At 36.1% G+C, this 16,334-nt stretch overlaps 1 protein-coding gene across 8 annotated transcripts in view; it reads left to right on the top strand.

Moving 5' to 3' along the window:
- Positions 1-14,710, top strand: part of CNOT6L (CCR4-NOT transcription complex subunit 6 like) — a 122,943-nt gene extending 108,233 nt beyond the window's left edge. For all 8 annotated transcript variants that reach the window (XM_067035883.1, XM_067035881.1, XM_067035880.1 and 5 more), the window contains 2 exons: positions 2,122-2,324; positions 7,443-14,710. In XM_067035883.1, coding sequence (XP_066891984.1) covers positions 2,122-2,324; positions 7,443-7,655 — 416 coding nt within the window. In that variant the 3' untranslated portion in view covers positions 7,656-14,710. The remainder of the gene's footprint in view (positions 1-2,121; positions 2,325-7,442) is intronic.
- The last annotated feature ends 1,624 nt before the right edge of the window (positions 14,711-16,334 follow it).

The raw sequence follows: 16,334 nt of genomic DNA, 5'->3' as shown, positions 1-16,334 counted from the left end.
TCTTAACTTTTGAGTAGAGACTTTCTCTTCTAAATTAGAGAGTGTATCAATAAGAATCCCAGGGATGGGACATGGACTAATTGAGGAGAGTTTATTTAGTTAAGCTATTTCCAAAGATGTGTGCAGGGTTAGGGACACAAAACAATGAGTGATGCAGTACCCTGCCACTAGGGGAGATAGGGACCTTTCACCACCTGTACACCTAAGGGGGAAAAGTGGTGGGAGCTGTTATCAGAACTTGGAAAAAATAGTTACGAGGAGAGGGCCAAGTAATAGGAGCGATGGATTTGAATTGGGATGCAATCAATCCCTTGCAAACTGACAAGCCAGGTGAATATATATCCCTGCCTCACTCTGCTGCTGTCCTCTGATCTCTCGCCACTGCTGTCCATTGACCAAATCCAACTAGAAACTAGAACGGGGAGGGGTTTGCAGTTGATGCAAGTAAAGGTCAGCCTCCTGCCGCACAAAATGCAGTGGAGAAGGGTGACCTGAAGAAGCAACCAGAAAATATTCAGCACAGGTAGCTATCTAGTTTAATAATGTTGGCAACCTTTAAGTGAATTCATTAAATGATGCTTGAATTCTGATATTAGTTGCAGAAGGGTAATCAAAATTATCTTAGGATTTCACATTACCTTGAGCTCCACTTAACTACTTTATGTCCTAACTTAAATTATTTTAGATCTTTGTAAAAAATCAGTTCCGCACTTAGATATTAAAATTCAAATGTAAAACATTATAGTATCACAGTTTTGCTATTACTGAGGCATATTCAAAATTTTGTATATTTTCAATAAGCTACTTTAAATTGTTTAAAATAACCACTCAAGAATAAATATAACATAACCCAAATGCCTACAATTGTAATAATAAAAGTCTCAAATCTAGAAAACACCTTTACTTTTTCTCCTTAGCAAATAAATGCCAAAATCATCCTTTCACAAATGTTTGTATTCAGCCCCTAGGCCCATTGACACCTTAACCATGTCCTCCTTTTTTAATCCTTTTCTTTTTTTGGGGTAAATTGCTCTCAAGCACAGGTTTCCCCCAGTTCATTTGATTTGGTTAAGCCAATGAGCTATCATTTGGCATCACAGCATGCTGAGTTGACTCAAGCCAGACTGTCAGGGCTGGATCCTGGTTCTGCCATGTAGGAGCTATGCAATCTATGGCTAAGTTCCTCATTTTTAAATAAAGGGATAATCATTTTATCCACTTCATAGAGTTGTTTGTAAGGTTTAAGTGTGTAAGGCACTTACAACAGTGGCTGGCATGTAGTAACTGCTAGATAAATGATAGCTGCTTTTCAGCTATTCACAATACTGATGTTGCGCTCATCATTTATTCATTATATATGTTGATGTCATTCCTGATCACAAATAGAAAGAGATGACTGACAAACTTTAGTAATCTTCATCATCATAAGAAGGGTTGTGGTATTTTTTTCATGTTTACTTATTCAGTGGAAGTGGTGAACTTTTTTTGAATGCCTCTACTCTCTTCAGCTTTTTAGATACATCTAATATTTTTGACCAAGTGGTATACCTCCAGCATGTAATGTACAGTTTAGTGTCACTGTAGCTCAAAACAAAGAATGATGTTGCCTAGCTGAAGCTAGACATTGCAGTGTTGAAGATGCAAAATCTATTTTTATTGTCAATGATTTAAAATTTTTTTATTATGTATGCTATATTTTACATATTCCAGAAGTTGTTGATTGACTGCATAGAATGGTGAAATGCTAAAGAGATAGTGCTTTGCAATAACATTCTAAAAATATTTAGGGTCAAGACCCTCCTGGTGAATGCCATCCTAGACCCTGGGAATCATCTTCAGTTTGAAGAACCATTAAGAAAACTGAAGATCTTTCTGGGTGATCAGGATATTTTACTCTGGAGTAGGCAAATACATGTCAGTTTGAACCATATGAAATTGCTGATATTTGATTTTTTTAGCATCAACAACAAAAAGGCAGTTTCATATGTAAAAGTAAATATTCAGTGTAATAAAACCACTCTGAACTTGGTGCATGCACCTGGCAACAGATTTTTGGCCATGAAGTCTTCTGTAAGGTCTAAATTTTAAATGGTAGTGTTTCTTCCTTCTTTATTCTACTAGGTGTCGTGGAATATTTAAGCAATGGAGGAGTAGCTGACAACCATAAAGACTTCAAGGAACTAAGGTACAATGAGTGTCTTATGAACTTCAGCTGCAATGGAAAGAATGGAAGCTCAGAAGGGAGAATCACACATGGCTTCCAACTGAAGAGCGCCTATGAAAATAACTTGATGCCTTACACCAATTACACCTTTGATTTCAAAGTGAGTGACAGCCTCTGGGTTGGCATAGAAATTATGTCAAATACAAACATGTGACAAGAAAGATATGTGTTATTTATGCTTAATAGTTTAATCTTCAGGATTTTTTACATTCTCAAAATGTCTTGGCTAAGTGTGCACGTAATGTAAGGAGGTTTCTTAGGTTTTGTGGTGGTTATTGTTGACTTGAGAATTCTCTTTGAACCCTTATTTGTTCAAATTTCAAATAACCTTGATAATAGCAAAAAATTCCAAAATACTTTACTATGTGTGTGCCAGGCACTGTTCAAAGGCACTTTATATTTATTAATATAGTTAACTTCACTTGTCCATACCATCCCTAACTTTCAGTAAGGATCCTAATAATAAGCAACCTGGTATAGCTACATTCACCTTGAATGCATTTGTAGAGTATTCCCTCAGAATTTTCTTAGTACTTTCCATTGATATTTATCTTTAAATTTTCTAGGTTTCTTTGTGAGATGGGTTAGAGAAAGTTGTGCTTAGGGTCTATTTTATATCCATGTTGTCATACTAATCAATGCCCAGGCAGTAGACCATTCCAGCTTAGTAAAAGGACAAGAAAGATTTTTTTTTTTTTGCAAAATAAGAAAAAAAAAAATTAGAGGGCCAGTTGTACAAAACCAGTTGTTCTTTTGAAACATTGATTGGTAGTGATTTTCTGTAGTCAGTCCTTTTCCCTTTGCCAGTTTTCTAATCACTCTGTCTGCCTGCAGCTCTTCTGTTGTACCTTTGTTTGACTTTCTGGCATTTCAGGCATCTATCCTAAAGTCTTATACTATCCTGAAAAAATGCAAATGTTAGAAAGTGGTTAGGAGTAAGAATCCTAGATGGGGAATTTAATAAAATACCAAAGAAAATTTATGAATTGGGCTCCTACACATCTCCAATAACCTTTTTCCATTTTCAGTGCTTGTTAGCCCCTTTCCAAGAAACAGATAGTAGGAAGAAGAAAGGAAATTTGTGTGCTTATGTTATTGGTCAGTTTTTGTAATCAAGAAGTGGAAAAGAATTGTTTAGAAGTTGAATCTAATTTTAGTATTTTTACTGTTAGAGTAGAAAATACTATTCAGAGATAATTGATTTTGTTCAGATCACTCATATGCAGTAATGTGCTGGTAAATATTTAATAATCAGCTTTCTGAGGGAAAAAAAGCCCAAATTTGTAGTGTTTGCTGATTTCTGTGGTACATGTACTCCCATTGTAGTAGATTTCAAGCTCCCAACGTCATACCATTGAACACAGAGTTGGGATGAAGTGCTAAGAGAGCAAGTACTAGCTGACTCTATCGCACCACGGCTTCTTGTGTAAGCTTAAAGGAAAACCTTGGGACTTAATGATACACAGATTACTGTAGGTTAAATCCTATACAGTGGTATATAATACAGCTCTGCCAGCACAGCACAACCCAGAAAACCTAAAATAAAGTTCCTTAAAATAAGTGTTCAGTAATTCTACAACTCTTATTGTTCTTTTGGTTTGTGTATAGGTAAAAAGACCAAATCATTTCTACCTTAACTAGGCTTTTATAAAGGTTACTTTTACCATATCCACAAAGTAAAAATTAGGGAAATAAGGTTTAGAATATTAATCTAAGCCATCTTCCTCGATCATCTGAGTTGTTTTCAAATCTTCTGTTGATGTTTCTTCAAAAGAACTTACATGTATTAATAAGTGAATAAAAGAATCTTATTGGGCTTCCCTGATGGCACAGTGGTTAAGAATCCGCCTGCCAATGCAGGGGACATGGGTTCGAGCCCTGGTCCGGGAAGATCCCACATGCTGCAGAGCAACTAAGCCCATGTGCCACAGCTTCTGAGCCTGTGCTCTAGAGCCCGCGAGCCACAACTACTGGGCCTACGTGCCACAACTACTGAAGCCCACGTGCCTAGAGCCCATGCTCCGCAACAAAAGAAGCCACCACAATGAGAAGCCCGCACACCGCAACGAAGAGTAGCCCCCGCTCACCACAACTAGAGAAAGCCCGCACGCAGCAATGAAGACCCAACACAGCCAAAAATAAAAACAAATAAATTTTTTTTAAAAAAAGAATCTTATAGAACCATTTATATTGTCTAAAGAAGTACAGTTAAAGAACCAAAAGTGCATGGCTCAGAGAGTGTTTGATATTTGCATATGTAGGATAGGATGAGAAAGGGCAGAACTATAAATCCATGCGAGAGAGGCATGAATGGGGAGGATAAATATGCTGGCTGGTTGGGTAGATGGATGGGCGGGTGGAATAGGATGGAAAAGAAGGATGATCAGAGAACAAACTAAGGGCATACCTGACTAGAGAGAATTAAGCTTTTGGTCCAAGTAGCAGACAGTAAACTTTTCAATTTCATACAAAGCATTTTATGTAATTAGTGCTGTGTCAGTATTGAAGGCAGTTGGTAAAAAAGGATAGGTAACATCAAATGTAAAAATGTCATGTGATTAGCATTAAATACAGATCCAAGTATAGTATTCTGCCATTGCATCAATGGAGGACTGTTAAATTTTGTTTACTTGGCTTAGCATTTTTTTACTTTCTTGGTTCTCGAATAAATTAGAAATGTAGAAAAGTGGTATTTAGAACTCAGAGTCATTTAATCTAGAACTGATTTGGAATGACTTGAAGGGTAAGCAGTTAGGAGAATTACTTGTAGACAAGGTATCTTAGTGAGTTTAGGTTGCCATAACAGAATACCATAAACTGTGTGGCTTATAAAACAACAGAAATGTATTTCTCACAGTTCTGGAGGCTTGAAGTGTAAGATCAGGTGCCAGCGTGGTCAGGTTCTAATGAGAGTCCTCTTCTGGGTTGCAGACAGCTCTTTTCTCATTGCATCCTCACATGGTGGAGCGAGAGCTCTCTGGGGTCTCTTTATAGAGCACTAATCCCATTTATGAGGGTTCCATCTTTATGACCTAATCATCTGCCAAAAGCCCCACCCCCTTATACTATCAGGTTAGGGGTTAGGATTTCAACATAGGAATTTGGGGGGAACACATACATTCAGTTCATAACATCAGATAAGTTGAATAAACAGCCTAATTCAAACTTGCCAGTGCTTTCACCATCATCTGCCCGCCCCTCCTGCCCTGTGCCAATCTAAGGGTGTGTCTGAACCATTTAATGAAAAGAGGAAGGACAGTTTTCCTATCATGTCAAGTAGTCAATCTTTCTGTTATACATTGTGAAATTTATGGTGTATAATTTTCTCACATTCTTTTACAAAACAAAGCTTAGCATAATGTTACCTCATAAACTATTTTCATTGTTTTTACTTTTTTCTCATATACACTTCTATAGACTTACCTATAGACTTTACTAATATAAAGACTTTTCCCACCTTTTTATGGTCTTTTAAAAAAGAAACAGCTTGAATCAGAAAAGGTTAAGAATCATTAGTCTATAACCTTCTTTGTGAATATGATACAGTGTACAAGTGTACCTACATATGTATAAATACTTGGGCGAGTTCAGACATGAACTTGCTAAGGATTTTGATAAGAGCTTTTACTCTGGATGTTTCAAACCAGGAAAACAGTTACACGTGATATCTCCAGTTCTTACTTTCTGGAATGTTTAATATCTTTATTGGGGCCTATGTTTGCAAAGGATTCTCTAACTCTAGTAGCTAATGTGCATAATGGTACTTTATAATAAAGTGATAAGATATACGAGGTTTTATTCAACATAACTAATTGAAAATGTTTTGTTTGTGTTTTGTTTAAAACACAAATGTTTTAAATGTGTTTGCTGAAGCAAAGGGTGGTCTCATAAAAGAAAGTAAAACCACTGAAACTCTTGTGAACCCTTTTCCTAAAATGTCACTGCAAAACTAAGCATTAGCCAAAATGAAGGGATAAAAATACATTGCGCTAATATTTCTTGACTATTTGGACTTGGAGCATTAATGGCAGAAAGTACTCCCCTGGGTTCATGTAGGTTCCTTAATCTGTGGTAAAGTAAGGTTAAAGTATCTAATGTTGAATAAGGCCCTCTCCCTCAAAAGCACTGTTTAATTGTTTTGGTCTTGGTCATGTCAAAATCAACAAACTAAGGTAATTGTTTCCGAAATTTCACAGTATAATTTTTTTCATTCAATTCTTTTTTTTTCTTTTAATAAAGTAGCCCATTTCACTGTGATACCATTTAAAAATATTAGCTAGAACTCACTGTGTGTATAGTATTTATGAATAGGTATTTCCAGGTGTGGAACTCTTTCTTCTTACTTGGGCTCAGGCTCTCTCAATGTGGGAAGGAAAAAAATCTGACTTCACACTCTTGCATACATAGCCTGGGGCAAAAAAAGCACACTAGTTTTGAAACTTACTGATCAGATAAACCGAATCATTTAGCTCTGAGAAATACAACTGAATACATAGATAGGTCTTTACTGAATGTTTTTTGCTGAGGTACTGTTATGCAGCAAGGAATCCAGAATTTATAGTACACCAGGATTAGTGAAAATATTCTAAACTTAAGAACAGATTAGAATGGTTAAATGTGTGCAGTATTTTGTATATATGTATAAAATTTGGGAAAGCTGAACTAGGATTAGCAAATCTGAAAACATGCTTTACAGTGGCTTCATTCAGATGTGTTTGATAGATGTACAAATAACTGAATATCATACCAGTTATCATTAAAAGAATTATTCTTGTCATAACTTTTCATTAACTTTGTATATGTTTGTATAAATATTCTGATTTTCTGTTTATTGTAACAGAGTCAGTGCAGTTACCATATTGTTTATACTGATAAATCAGATTTCACTGATGCAAGCAAGCCAGTTCTAAAGATGCCTAGACATGATTTGGTGTGCTTAGCTTCTCAGTTTGCTTACCACTTATGCACATGTGCGAGGCTTTATGATTCCACTAGGGTACTGTGTTTCCCTGTCCAGCCACCTTTATTTCATGTAATACCCATTCAAGATTTGAGCTCTATTTGACCCATTGTGAAGACAGCAGGTGTACCAGAAATACAGGTTACTCAGGTATTTGGCTTTTACAAATTATGAATTGTTCTTTTATATATATCTTAAGTTTTTCTTTTATCTAAGCATATGTTTTTCTTTTTTTCCCAACTCCCAATCTCTTTTCAGGGCGTGATTGACTACATTTTCTATTCCAAGACTCATATGAACGTGCTTGGTGTCCTGGGGCCTTTAGATCCTCAATGGCTGGTTGAGAACAACATCACTGGGTGTCCACACCCTCACATCCCTTCAGACCACTTCTCACTGTTAACACAACTTGAACTCCACCCTCCACTCCTGCCTCTTGTCAATGGTGTTCACTTGCCTAATCGGAGGTAGTGGAGTACTGCCCCGCAAAGACGGGGATCTGTTACTATGGACATGTACAGTTGTAAATCAAAGTATGTAGGAGTGAAGTATGGCCATCCTTAAGCTGCTTCTTCAGGTTCCTTTCATTATGTGTTTGCTATAAGATTTTGTACAATTTTGTGCATATTGGTATCATTTGGCACTAGGGCTGGAACCAAAGTATTATCACTCTCTTTCCAAATTTTTAATTTAACATGTTTTTAAGTTGGACCTTCTTCATATTATATTAGGAGTCAGCATCATAATTGATAAATCACCAATTCAAGGCCCAACAACAGGGTATTTGTTTTTCCAAAACAAATACTTTCTTTTGAATGGTTTCAAGTAAGCCAACCATTTTTCATTTTTGTGAAAGGCAGTTTTTAAAAACTATAAATATAAGATTTTAAACTGAATGATGGCATGCCTTTCAGGAAACTGCCTTGAATTTCTGTTTTCCATGATAACAAACGGATTTTTGGCTCCCCAGTCATTTGCACATTAACAAAGCACTTAAATTTGCTAGATCTGTACATAAACTAGCCATAATGAGAAAAACTGAGAAATGAAAGGTGATTGCACAATATGCTTTCAAAATCAAGCATTTAACAGCACATAGCAAGTTGTTGGGCAAGTGCTGGTTGGCTTTTTTTATTTGTTTGTTTTGTTTTTTTGAGGAATCATTCTGTATTTTGTTCCCCTATTAGTTATAACCTTACTAGAAGTATTAATTCTAAGCCTGTCTCTTCAGTTTCTTTATAGGAAAACAACGGGTAATTTCTACTGCCACACATCTTGAAAATAGAATTTGGTCTATTTAGGATGCCCACAGAATTAGTGTCCAGTATTTTTTGTTTCCATCCACCCTTTTCTGCCTGGTTGTGCTGGAAAAAACAGATATTATATGATTTGTATCATTTTTGCTGTTATGGTCAAGTGTTTAAAAAATAACTACTGAATGAAAAGGCCCTGATCAAAGTTTTAGAAGAAGAAAGCTACAAATATTTCATGTGTTTCCCAGAGTAGGTCAAGTGGCTGTTGGTTTTGGCTTTTTGAGGTGACAGGGGAAAGGATTTGGGAGAGAGAGAGAACAGGGAGTAGTTGAAAACCTTGGATCATTTTTCCTGACTCTAGTTGCCAAATGGCCATTATATGCTTTTAATCTTTGTTTCCGTTGTCTGTCAGGGTTGAATTAAGAAGCTACTGGTTTATTCCCAACTGTTGATGCTCTTTAGATATGTTGGAATCTTTTTTTCGCCCAGGAGGGGCCAGTTGAAAATCTGTGACTCAAGGAAGTGATTGAAATACCGTTCAATGGGGGAAAAATTGGTTGGCTACTTGATGTTAATTATGGCACAGTAACAGGAAAAGGTTGTGTCTGTGTTTTTAAGTTTTTCTTTATTCTGCTTTTTTGCTGCTATAAGAGTTTTCTGAAATTTATATTTTAAACTTTTCATGCACTTTACTGTTTCTAGTCTCAAAATGTGATATTTTTAATAAACAAGAAACTTTCCATTATGTGAATGAAATTTTAAAAGAAAATAGCCTATATTTGTGTTTCACTAATATATAAAATACAGGTCAAATTTAAATTATTTAATTAGTTTTAAATATATACAATTTGTCTCCTCTTTCAAACCTGACATCTTAGGCTGTTTTATTAGTCTTAAATGATGCATTTCCTTTGGTCATTTTATACTAATTTCTTCCACAGTAAATTGATCAGGCTACATAATATGATATTTCCCCTGAAGGGTAATTTTAGTGCGACGAGGGAGGTGGGTTGATGTAATGTCATACATGGGATTGCATCAGAAGGGTTCTGTAAAGCCTAAACTCCCTTTTAAAAGTGCCTAGTGATAGAGGCGTTGTTTGTCATCTATTATAATTGGAATGTCATTGTAGTTGAGTGGTTTGATGTAAATAAAATATTCTTTTAAAAATGTCAAGATATCAGAATAAACAAAATAAACAAAGAAACAACCCTTAAGATGACAGATTTTCCTCAATGTGCAGGTATCCCTTCTTATATACCTCAAGCATTCAACATCTAGCCATGCAAATTGATTACATAGTACTGGAAAGTAGAATAGCATGAAAAACTTAATTTTGTGGACATTACCTTTTTTTGTAATCAGCTACTGTATGTTTTATTTTAAATCTTTTGTTTTGGGTGGGTTTTCTGCTCTGGAGGTATATGCACTAACAAAACATTTTCCTCCTTTCATCTACGCATGTTAATTAGCAATGTGAGCAATATTTCTCACCATACTTCACTCCCAATATTTTTTGAGATGTTTGTATAAAATGGAATTTAAAGTTCACTTATGATTGTATATGAACCACAGAGGAGCCCATTTATTAATAAAAAACTTTTTTAATAGTTAAATGTAGAGGGAAAAATAAAAAAAATTGGGAAACATTGTAAACAGCTTAAGTTTATTTTGTGTATGATTGAGGCACTCTGTTGCAGGAAGGTGTGTAATTGGGTTCTCTCTGCTTCCAAATGCACTCTTTCAAACCATTCATTATCCTGTGTATTTTTAATGTGGTTTTAGTAAATGTTGGTAGTAGCTCTGTTAAAGTAGGTAATTGTGTTATGTTTTGGGTGGCAAACACACTTGGGGCATGGTAACCCAAATTTCATGTGCACGGTTTCCCTTTAGACCACTGCCCAAATTTCACACACCCTTCACCCTTTGTTCCCTTTGTAAAAGGAGTGGTATCTGTTTTGAGCTGCCAATTCAGATGATCAGAAATGCTGCTCTCCTCAGTATTGTCTTGTTAAAAACGCATGCCATTTGGACCTTTGGCATGAAAAGCCAAAAAAGGAAGAGGTGAACGACATGGTATATATTCAGTGAAAGTAAAATATTTATGCTCATATACATTCTGGTTCTCAGAATAAGTTAATAAGCTTTATGCCATGGGGCTGCTGCATATTTTATCTGAAGATAAGAGAACATTTGGGCATTTTTAGATTGTGATAATGTTTTTTTTTAACTGTTAAATATGATTTCTGATATTTTTCTAAGAACTGGAGTGTTCTTTAAATTTATTGAAACAATGCTGTTTGAGGAGGGGAAAACTGCACTGTTTGGCATTACAACAGTCATACAGTGCATGTCATCACCCACTCTCTCAGGCATCAGTATCCGCCTCATAGCTTTACACATTTTGATGGGGAGTCTTGCAGCATCCTCAGGACTGACATCTGGGAAAGGCTCAAATCCACTTACTGCTCCTTGCTTGTTGACTTTGTTTTAAAATATTGTGCCTGGTGTCAACTTTTAAGCAACAGCACTGCCTAAAAGCAAGCAGAGAACAGAATCCCAGCACCATTCTATAGGCAACTTTTTAGAATTCAAATATAGGAAATCTGTTCAAGATTTATGATGTTTTATGTAAAAAAATTTTTGTACAACGTAGCTGAATATTTTTGTTTCATTTCTTTGATGTAAGGCGTGTGAACGTTCGTTTGAATATCACATGTTAAAGTCAGGTATGGCACAATGGGTTCTGAGACCAGCTTTTCCTCCCTCCCATTTGCCTTCTTCCGAGCTCTTTCTTTTCAAATTACTTTTCTGATATTCATAGGCAAATATTTAATTTTACTAATAAGCATCCTGTGTGAATGTATTAAAGAAGCCACTGTGTTTTAGAGTTGTAGTTTGCAGAAATATAAAGCTTCATTTCTTATTTGTCCCTATTTGGTGTTTTAAAGTTACCTATTAAATCACAGAGAAGCAAGGGGGAAAGTTGAAAGATCCCGAAGGCTCATATCACTTGATTCTACAGTGGGTTGTATTAGAATTGAGGATGTGACACATTAAAACTGGAACATGGGCAATCATATGGTGTTCCACTTTAAAATTGTATCTCCTAAGTATATACCATTAAATGGGTGAAAGATTAAGTTTGTATTTGCATTTCCAAGAGTTTCTAAAAATCACTAGTGCCATGTATACTTTCAAATCAAATAGCAAAGAATGGAGAAAGCACAAGAAGAAAAAAAGGTTAAATGTGTTCTTCAGTGGAACCAGAGGCATATGGTTCGACATTCCCAATCCAAGGCTAGATTTTCTAGCAATAAAAATTGATTGTGTCCCCAGTACTTACTTCTTTGTTTCTAAGGTCTTATATTCTAAGTTTCTGAGGGATTTTAATAGCTTTGTAAAATGCACTGACTGATCAGTAGCTTCAGTCACAGAAAACGTCATCAGTTTCTGATACATTTGGCAGGCTCTGAGAATAATAGTTTCATAGCAAGCAAAGACTTTAGTGCACATTTTCAAAATAGCACTCATATATACTTATATTTTGACAGAAATGTGAATTCTCACATTTGTAAGGTAGTCTTTCTCTCCTACCTGTCCTCCCCCTTAAAAAAAGAAAAACACCTTTCTAATATGTAGAAGATTTGTTTAACCTTTTCCTTCTGAACTGTGTCATGTTTGTAGAACTCTGTGAATTATTGGTACATAAATTAACTAGGGAAATTAGAATATTTTTCTAAGCCAGGAGCTTTAAAGTTTTGAATTTGTAGACAGATGAGAACTTTTATACTTATGGTTGCTTTGAGTGATTGTAATTTTTTAACAGCATCATGATTACTAAATTTGAATTCAAACCTAAGTAAATTAGCACATCTTAACCTGGTTTATTTACCAAAGTTGTAATATGTTTAAGAACAGGATGCCAAGAGCATCTTGTGTATTACAACATGATACATCTTCATTGTGTGTCACCTTAAAGCTTAAAAGAAAAAAGAAGGTTCTTATACCTATACTGCAGGGTGTTCTGAACAAGATCCACAGAAAGAAAAAGGTAGTTCTTTTCAGGAAGGTGGTAAGGGAGAACATGCATGTTTCTTGTTTTTAACTAAATGCCTTGTCTAAGTTTCTCTGTTAAATCACAAGTTCTATAAGAAATAGGGAAATACCAGGAAAAGCAAGCTTTATTAGCCTAGTTAATAATTTCTTTTGGCATAAGTTTGTTTGGTTAGACTTGGTTATTCTTGGAACCAAAGGAAAACAAGCATGTTGAGGTTTTATTCAACAAACATTATGACATCAAAGTAATGGAATTTTAAGTAAAATAATTTTCACTTTCAAAGCATGTGAAATAAGGACATTTCTACATATTAAATGTTAATTTTCTATGGCAGTGGTATAAAATTTAGCATTGTACTGACACGAGAAATTGTGTCATCAGAAATAAATCACATTATGAAGAGTGTTTGCAAATGCCAAGTGATATGAGTCTTTTGGCACAGTAGCATTGGATATATTCAGCTTCCAGAAACTTTCAGAAGGCATAGTTTGGCGCCTACTAGTTGTTTTTGTTACAACAGTCTCCCCAAATTTAGATAATTTCCCTATTTGTATGTCTGTCACTTTTAAGTGGAAAGCATAAGAATCATGGTAGCCCTCTCAGAAGTGGTCCTTTCTTGCTCATTTCAGTTTTGTGTTAATTTCTCATTACTGATATATGAGTATTTCCTTTCAAGTTATCAATGGTTATATGTACCACATTTGTTTAATTAGTTAACTCACACAATTGGCTCAGCGTTGATGTGTCAAACAATGGCTTTGCTTCTTAATGAACAGGCTTAGTTTCCCGCTACTTGTTTAAATCTTGATGCAGTTAAGTGATGCAATAGTCTGGGTGTGTATTTATTCAGAAACTGTACTGTCCTTTGTGCTTAATTTGCTTAAAATATATTTCCTTACCTTTGAAATTCTTGAGCGGTGCTCTGCCAGGTTTTGGGGGTGTGGCTTGGATGGCTGTGTTACTGCACACTGGGTGTGGAATTGTTCAGTGTTGTGAGTGGCAAATTTCTTAAACACCAGCAGCACTGAGAAGTGCACTATGGGCATTCGTACAGTTGTCCACATGCAAGCAATTCTTTCATCTAGGAGAAGCTGAGGAGTAGGATTCGTTAGAGTACTTAGTATATTTTGAGAGGGATGAATGTTTCACCTTTGGGTTTTGTTGTCTGAGTGGAGTGGGACAGCATGGAGGGAGGTGGGTTTTGTTTGGGGGTTTTTCCGTGGATTATATTTTTTTCTATTGTGATTTCTTTCAACCGTAAAACAAGTGCCAACTAATTGTCCGTGAGATGACTGACTCTTCCACTCAGTTTACCATTTGAATAGGGAAGGGCTCATTTATTTTAATTTCTTGGCATTAAATTAATAATCTCCATTGTTTTGCATACATTTGAGTCATTCTGTGACCTCTAAAGTGTTTTTGTAACTAATTTAATGCTTGGAAAGCAAAGCACATGAGTTTAAAACTGAGCAAGAAGTTTTGGTAATTTTTTTCCTTGCAAACTTGGTAGTTTCTATTGATGCTATTCCAAAACAGATTCTACTGTTTTAGGTTGTGTATTTACTTTGCTTTTGTCCTAAGAAAAAGCCAAGCCCTAAATCAATTTGTTATTGTGTTCTAATAATCAATTTAAAATCTGAGATTTTCTTTCTTTTTTTTTAATCAGAAGATTTAATGAAGTGCCATGTAATTGTAGGTTACTAGTGTTTAATGTTTGATAGACTGGTTCTGTGGTGTTCTAATCATTTAACACTCTGTCATCCCCGGAGAAAGTGTTTCTACTCTTACAGAACACATTCTCTCTGACAAAATCACCAGCTGCTTTATTTTTCTATTTATTATGGTTAAACAGTTGATGAGGTCTGTATCTTGACCAAACTGCTCAGCTGAGATGTTTTTCACTATAGACACTGTACAAAATATGCGTGCAAAAGGACACAGTTGGGTGGTAGTATTTTTTCATTAATGTGAACATTGACTAAACAAAGCAGTCCTGCCTTTTAAATCTTGTGGCAGCTCAGGAGGGAGGTGCTTAAGAACCTTAACTACTATGTCAGATGACAAAATACTTTTTTCCATTTTGGAGATTGGGTACTGCTCACACATGATGTATAGGGCTAAATATATGCTTGTTTCCTCGCACCTGTGTACTTCCCCTTCTCTCCCTCCCGTTCCTTCCCCTGTAGGCAATAAATGGCCATTTTGCAACTGCATACCTTTGTCTTGGTTTTTTACTCTTTATGTGTGCAGTTTAAGGGTCTGCTTTAAGGTCAGCATATCTCTTCTAAAGTGAAGTTGGGAGCCAAGGTCAGGGCAAAAATTACAAATTCATACTACATTTTTTTTTCCTGGTAAAAACTACATTACTACTTAAGTAACACTGTTTAGAATAGATTTGGAAGATAGTCATAGTTATGAGACTTGCTTTGGCTGAAGAAATCTGAGCAGAGGGCCATGTGTCACTTCTGAGTGGGGCTCTAAGAGCCAGTGTGCAATTTGTCATATTCCCTTTTCTTGCCTTGATGATCATAGAAACGTATGTTGAGATCAAACCTCTCATCCTAGATCCTTGAGTAATGATGAACAGAGCTCCCCTGCTGAACTACATAGGACATGTAGTGTGAGTGAAAAACAACCGCCAAATCTCAGTGTCTTAATTCAATAAACGTTTGTTATTACAGCATAATCTAGCCGGTCCTGACTGATAGACAACCATCAGACAGATCTGCCGAGTTACCAGTATTGACTAATCTCAACAGGTGAACCTGCCAAGACTTAGAGTAAATTCATTCAACATTTAAGTATCTGCTATGAACAAGATGGACAGGTTCCCCATCCTCTAAGAATTCACTTTCCAAATCCTCTTCTATTTATGATTAAGGAGAAAATAGTGAAGTGTTTTAGTTAAAGGTATCTTAAATCTTAGAATCTTGGAAGAGGAGAGGGAAAGGCACACAGTGAAATAATTAAGAATTCTGAAAACTATGTTTAGGGATATTCAGTAGAAAAATGATATGAATGCATGGTGTGATTGGGACCAGATTATTTTTGAATGAATAATTCAATATTATTAGTGAGTGAAACATAATAAAAAACTGAACTGCCCAGTTTACCAAGTGTTTAGGGAAGATACTGACAGATTATTTTGGAACAGATTGCTAAGAACATCAAATCTCTAGGCTGAAAGCTCAGTGCCTACTGATTTGTCTTTTCTACTAAGAACCCATTGTGAGCCTGTCACTGACCCTGAGGACCATCTCTTTACAGAGGCCTTGATGTTGGCCAGCATTTTGGAAGTCCTCCAAAAGTAGAATCACTCACCTCTGAAGTGGATCTTGAAGGGACCAGGTTTCAGGATACTGCCTTACTAAGAAGACACACAGGGCAATCAAGACATTCACCAGGTGACCTTGCGTTCCACCATGTGATCTTGGGCAAAACACATCCTCATTGGTGAAATGAATATAAGAAACTAAATCCCATGAAATGGTTCTCTCAAAAAGCAGACACCAAGAGAAGGGCTTGCAGGCAGGTGGTTTATTTGAAGAAGTGATCCCAAGAAAACAGAATAGGGCACTAGGAAGAATGAAACGGGGAAGAAGGGAAAGCCAAGTCAAGGATGTACTGTTGAATTAATCCTCTGTGGGCAACTGGGGCGTAAACCTGCCACTGACCCTCTGAAGAGCTGAATGGAATGCACCTCAAAATTGTCTTCATGAGGGGTAGGAGAGGAGAGGATTTGTTTTGGAGTCCCATCTCCCATGAGGCAAGGGTTGCTCCATGGGTGTTAATTCCTTTTCCTATCCATGTTTTGTACACCTATCAAATCCACTACGG

This window comes from Kogia breviceps, chromosome 6 (genome assembly GCF_026419965.1).
Source record: "Kogia breviceps isolate mKogBre1 chromosome 6, mKogBre1 haplotype 1, whole genome shotgun sequence".
In the NCBI taxonomy this organism is placed as follows: Eukaryota; Metazoa; Chordata; class Mammalia; order Artiodactyla; family Physeteridae; genus Kogia; species Kogia breviceps.
Note: the sequence above shows the minus strand (reverse complement) of the source record. Positions and strands in the feature narration are given on the sequence as shown.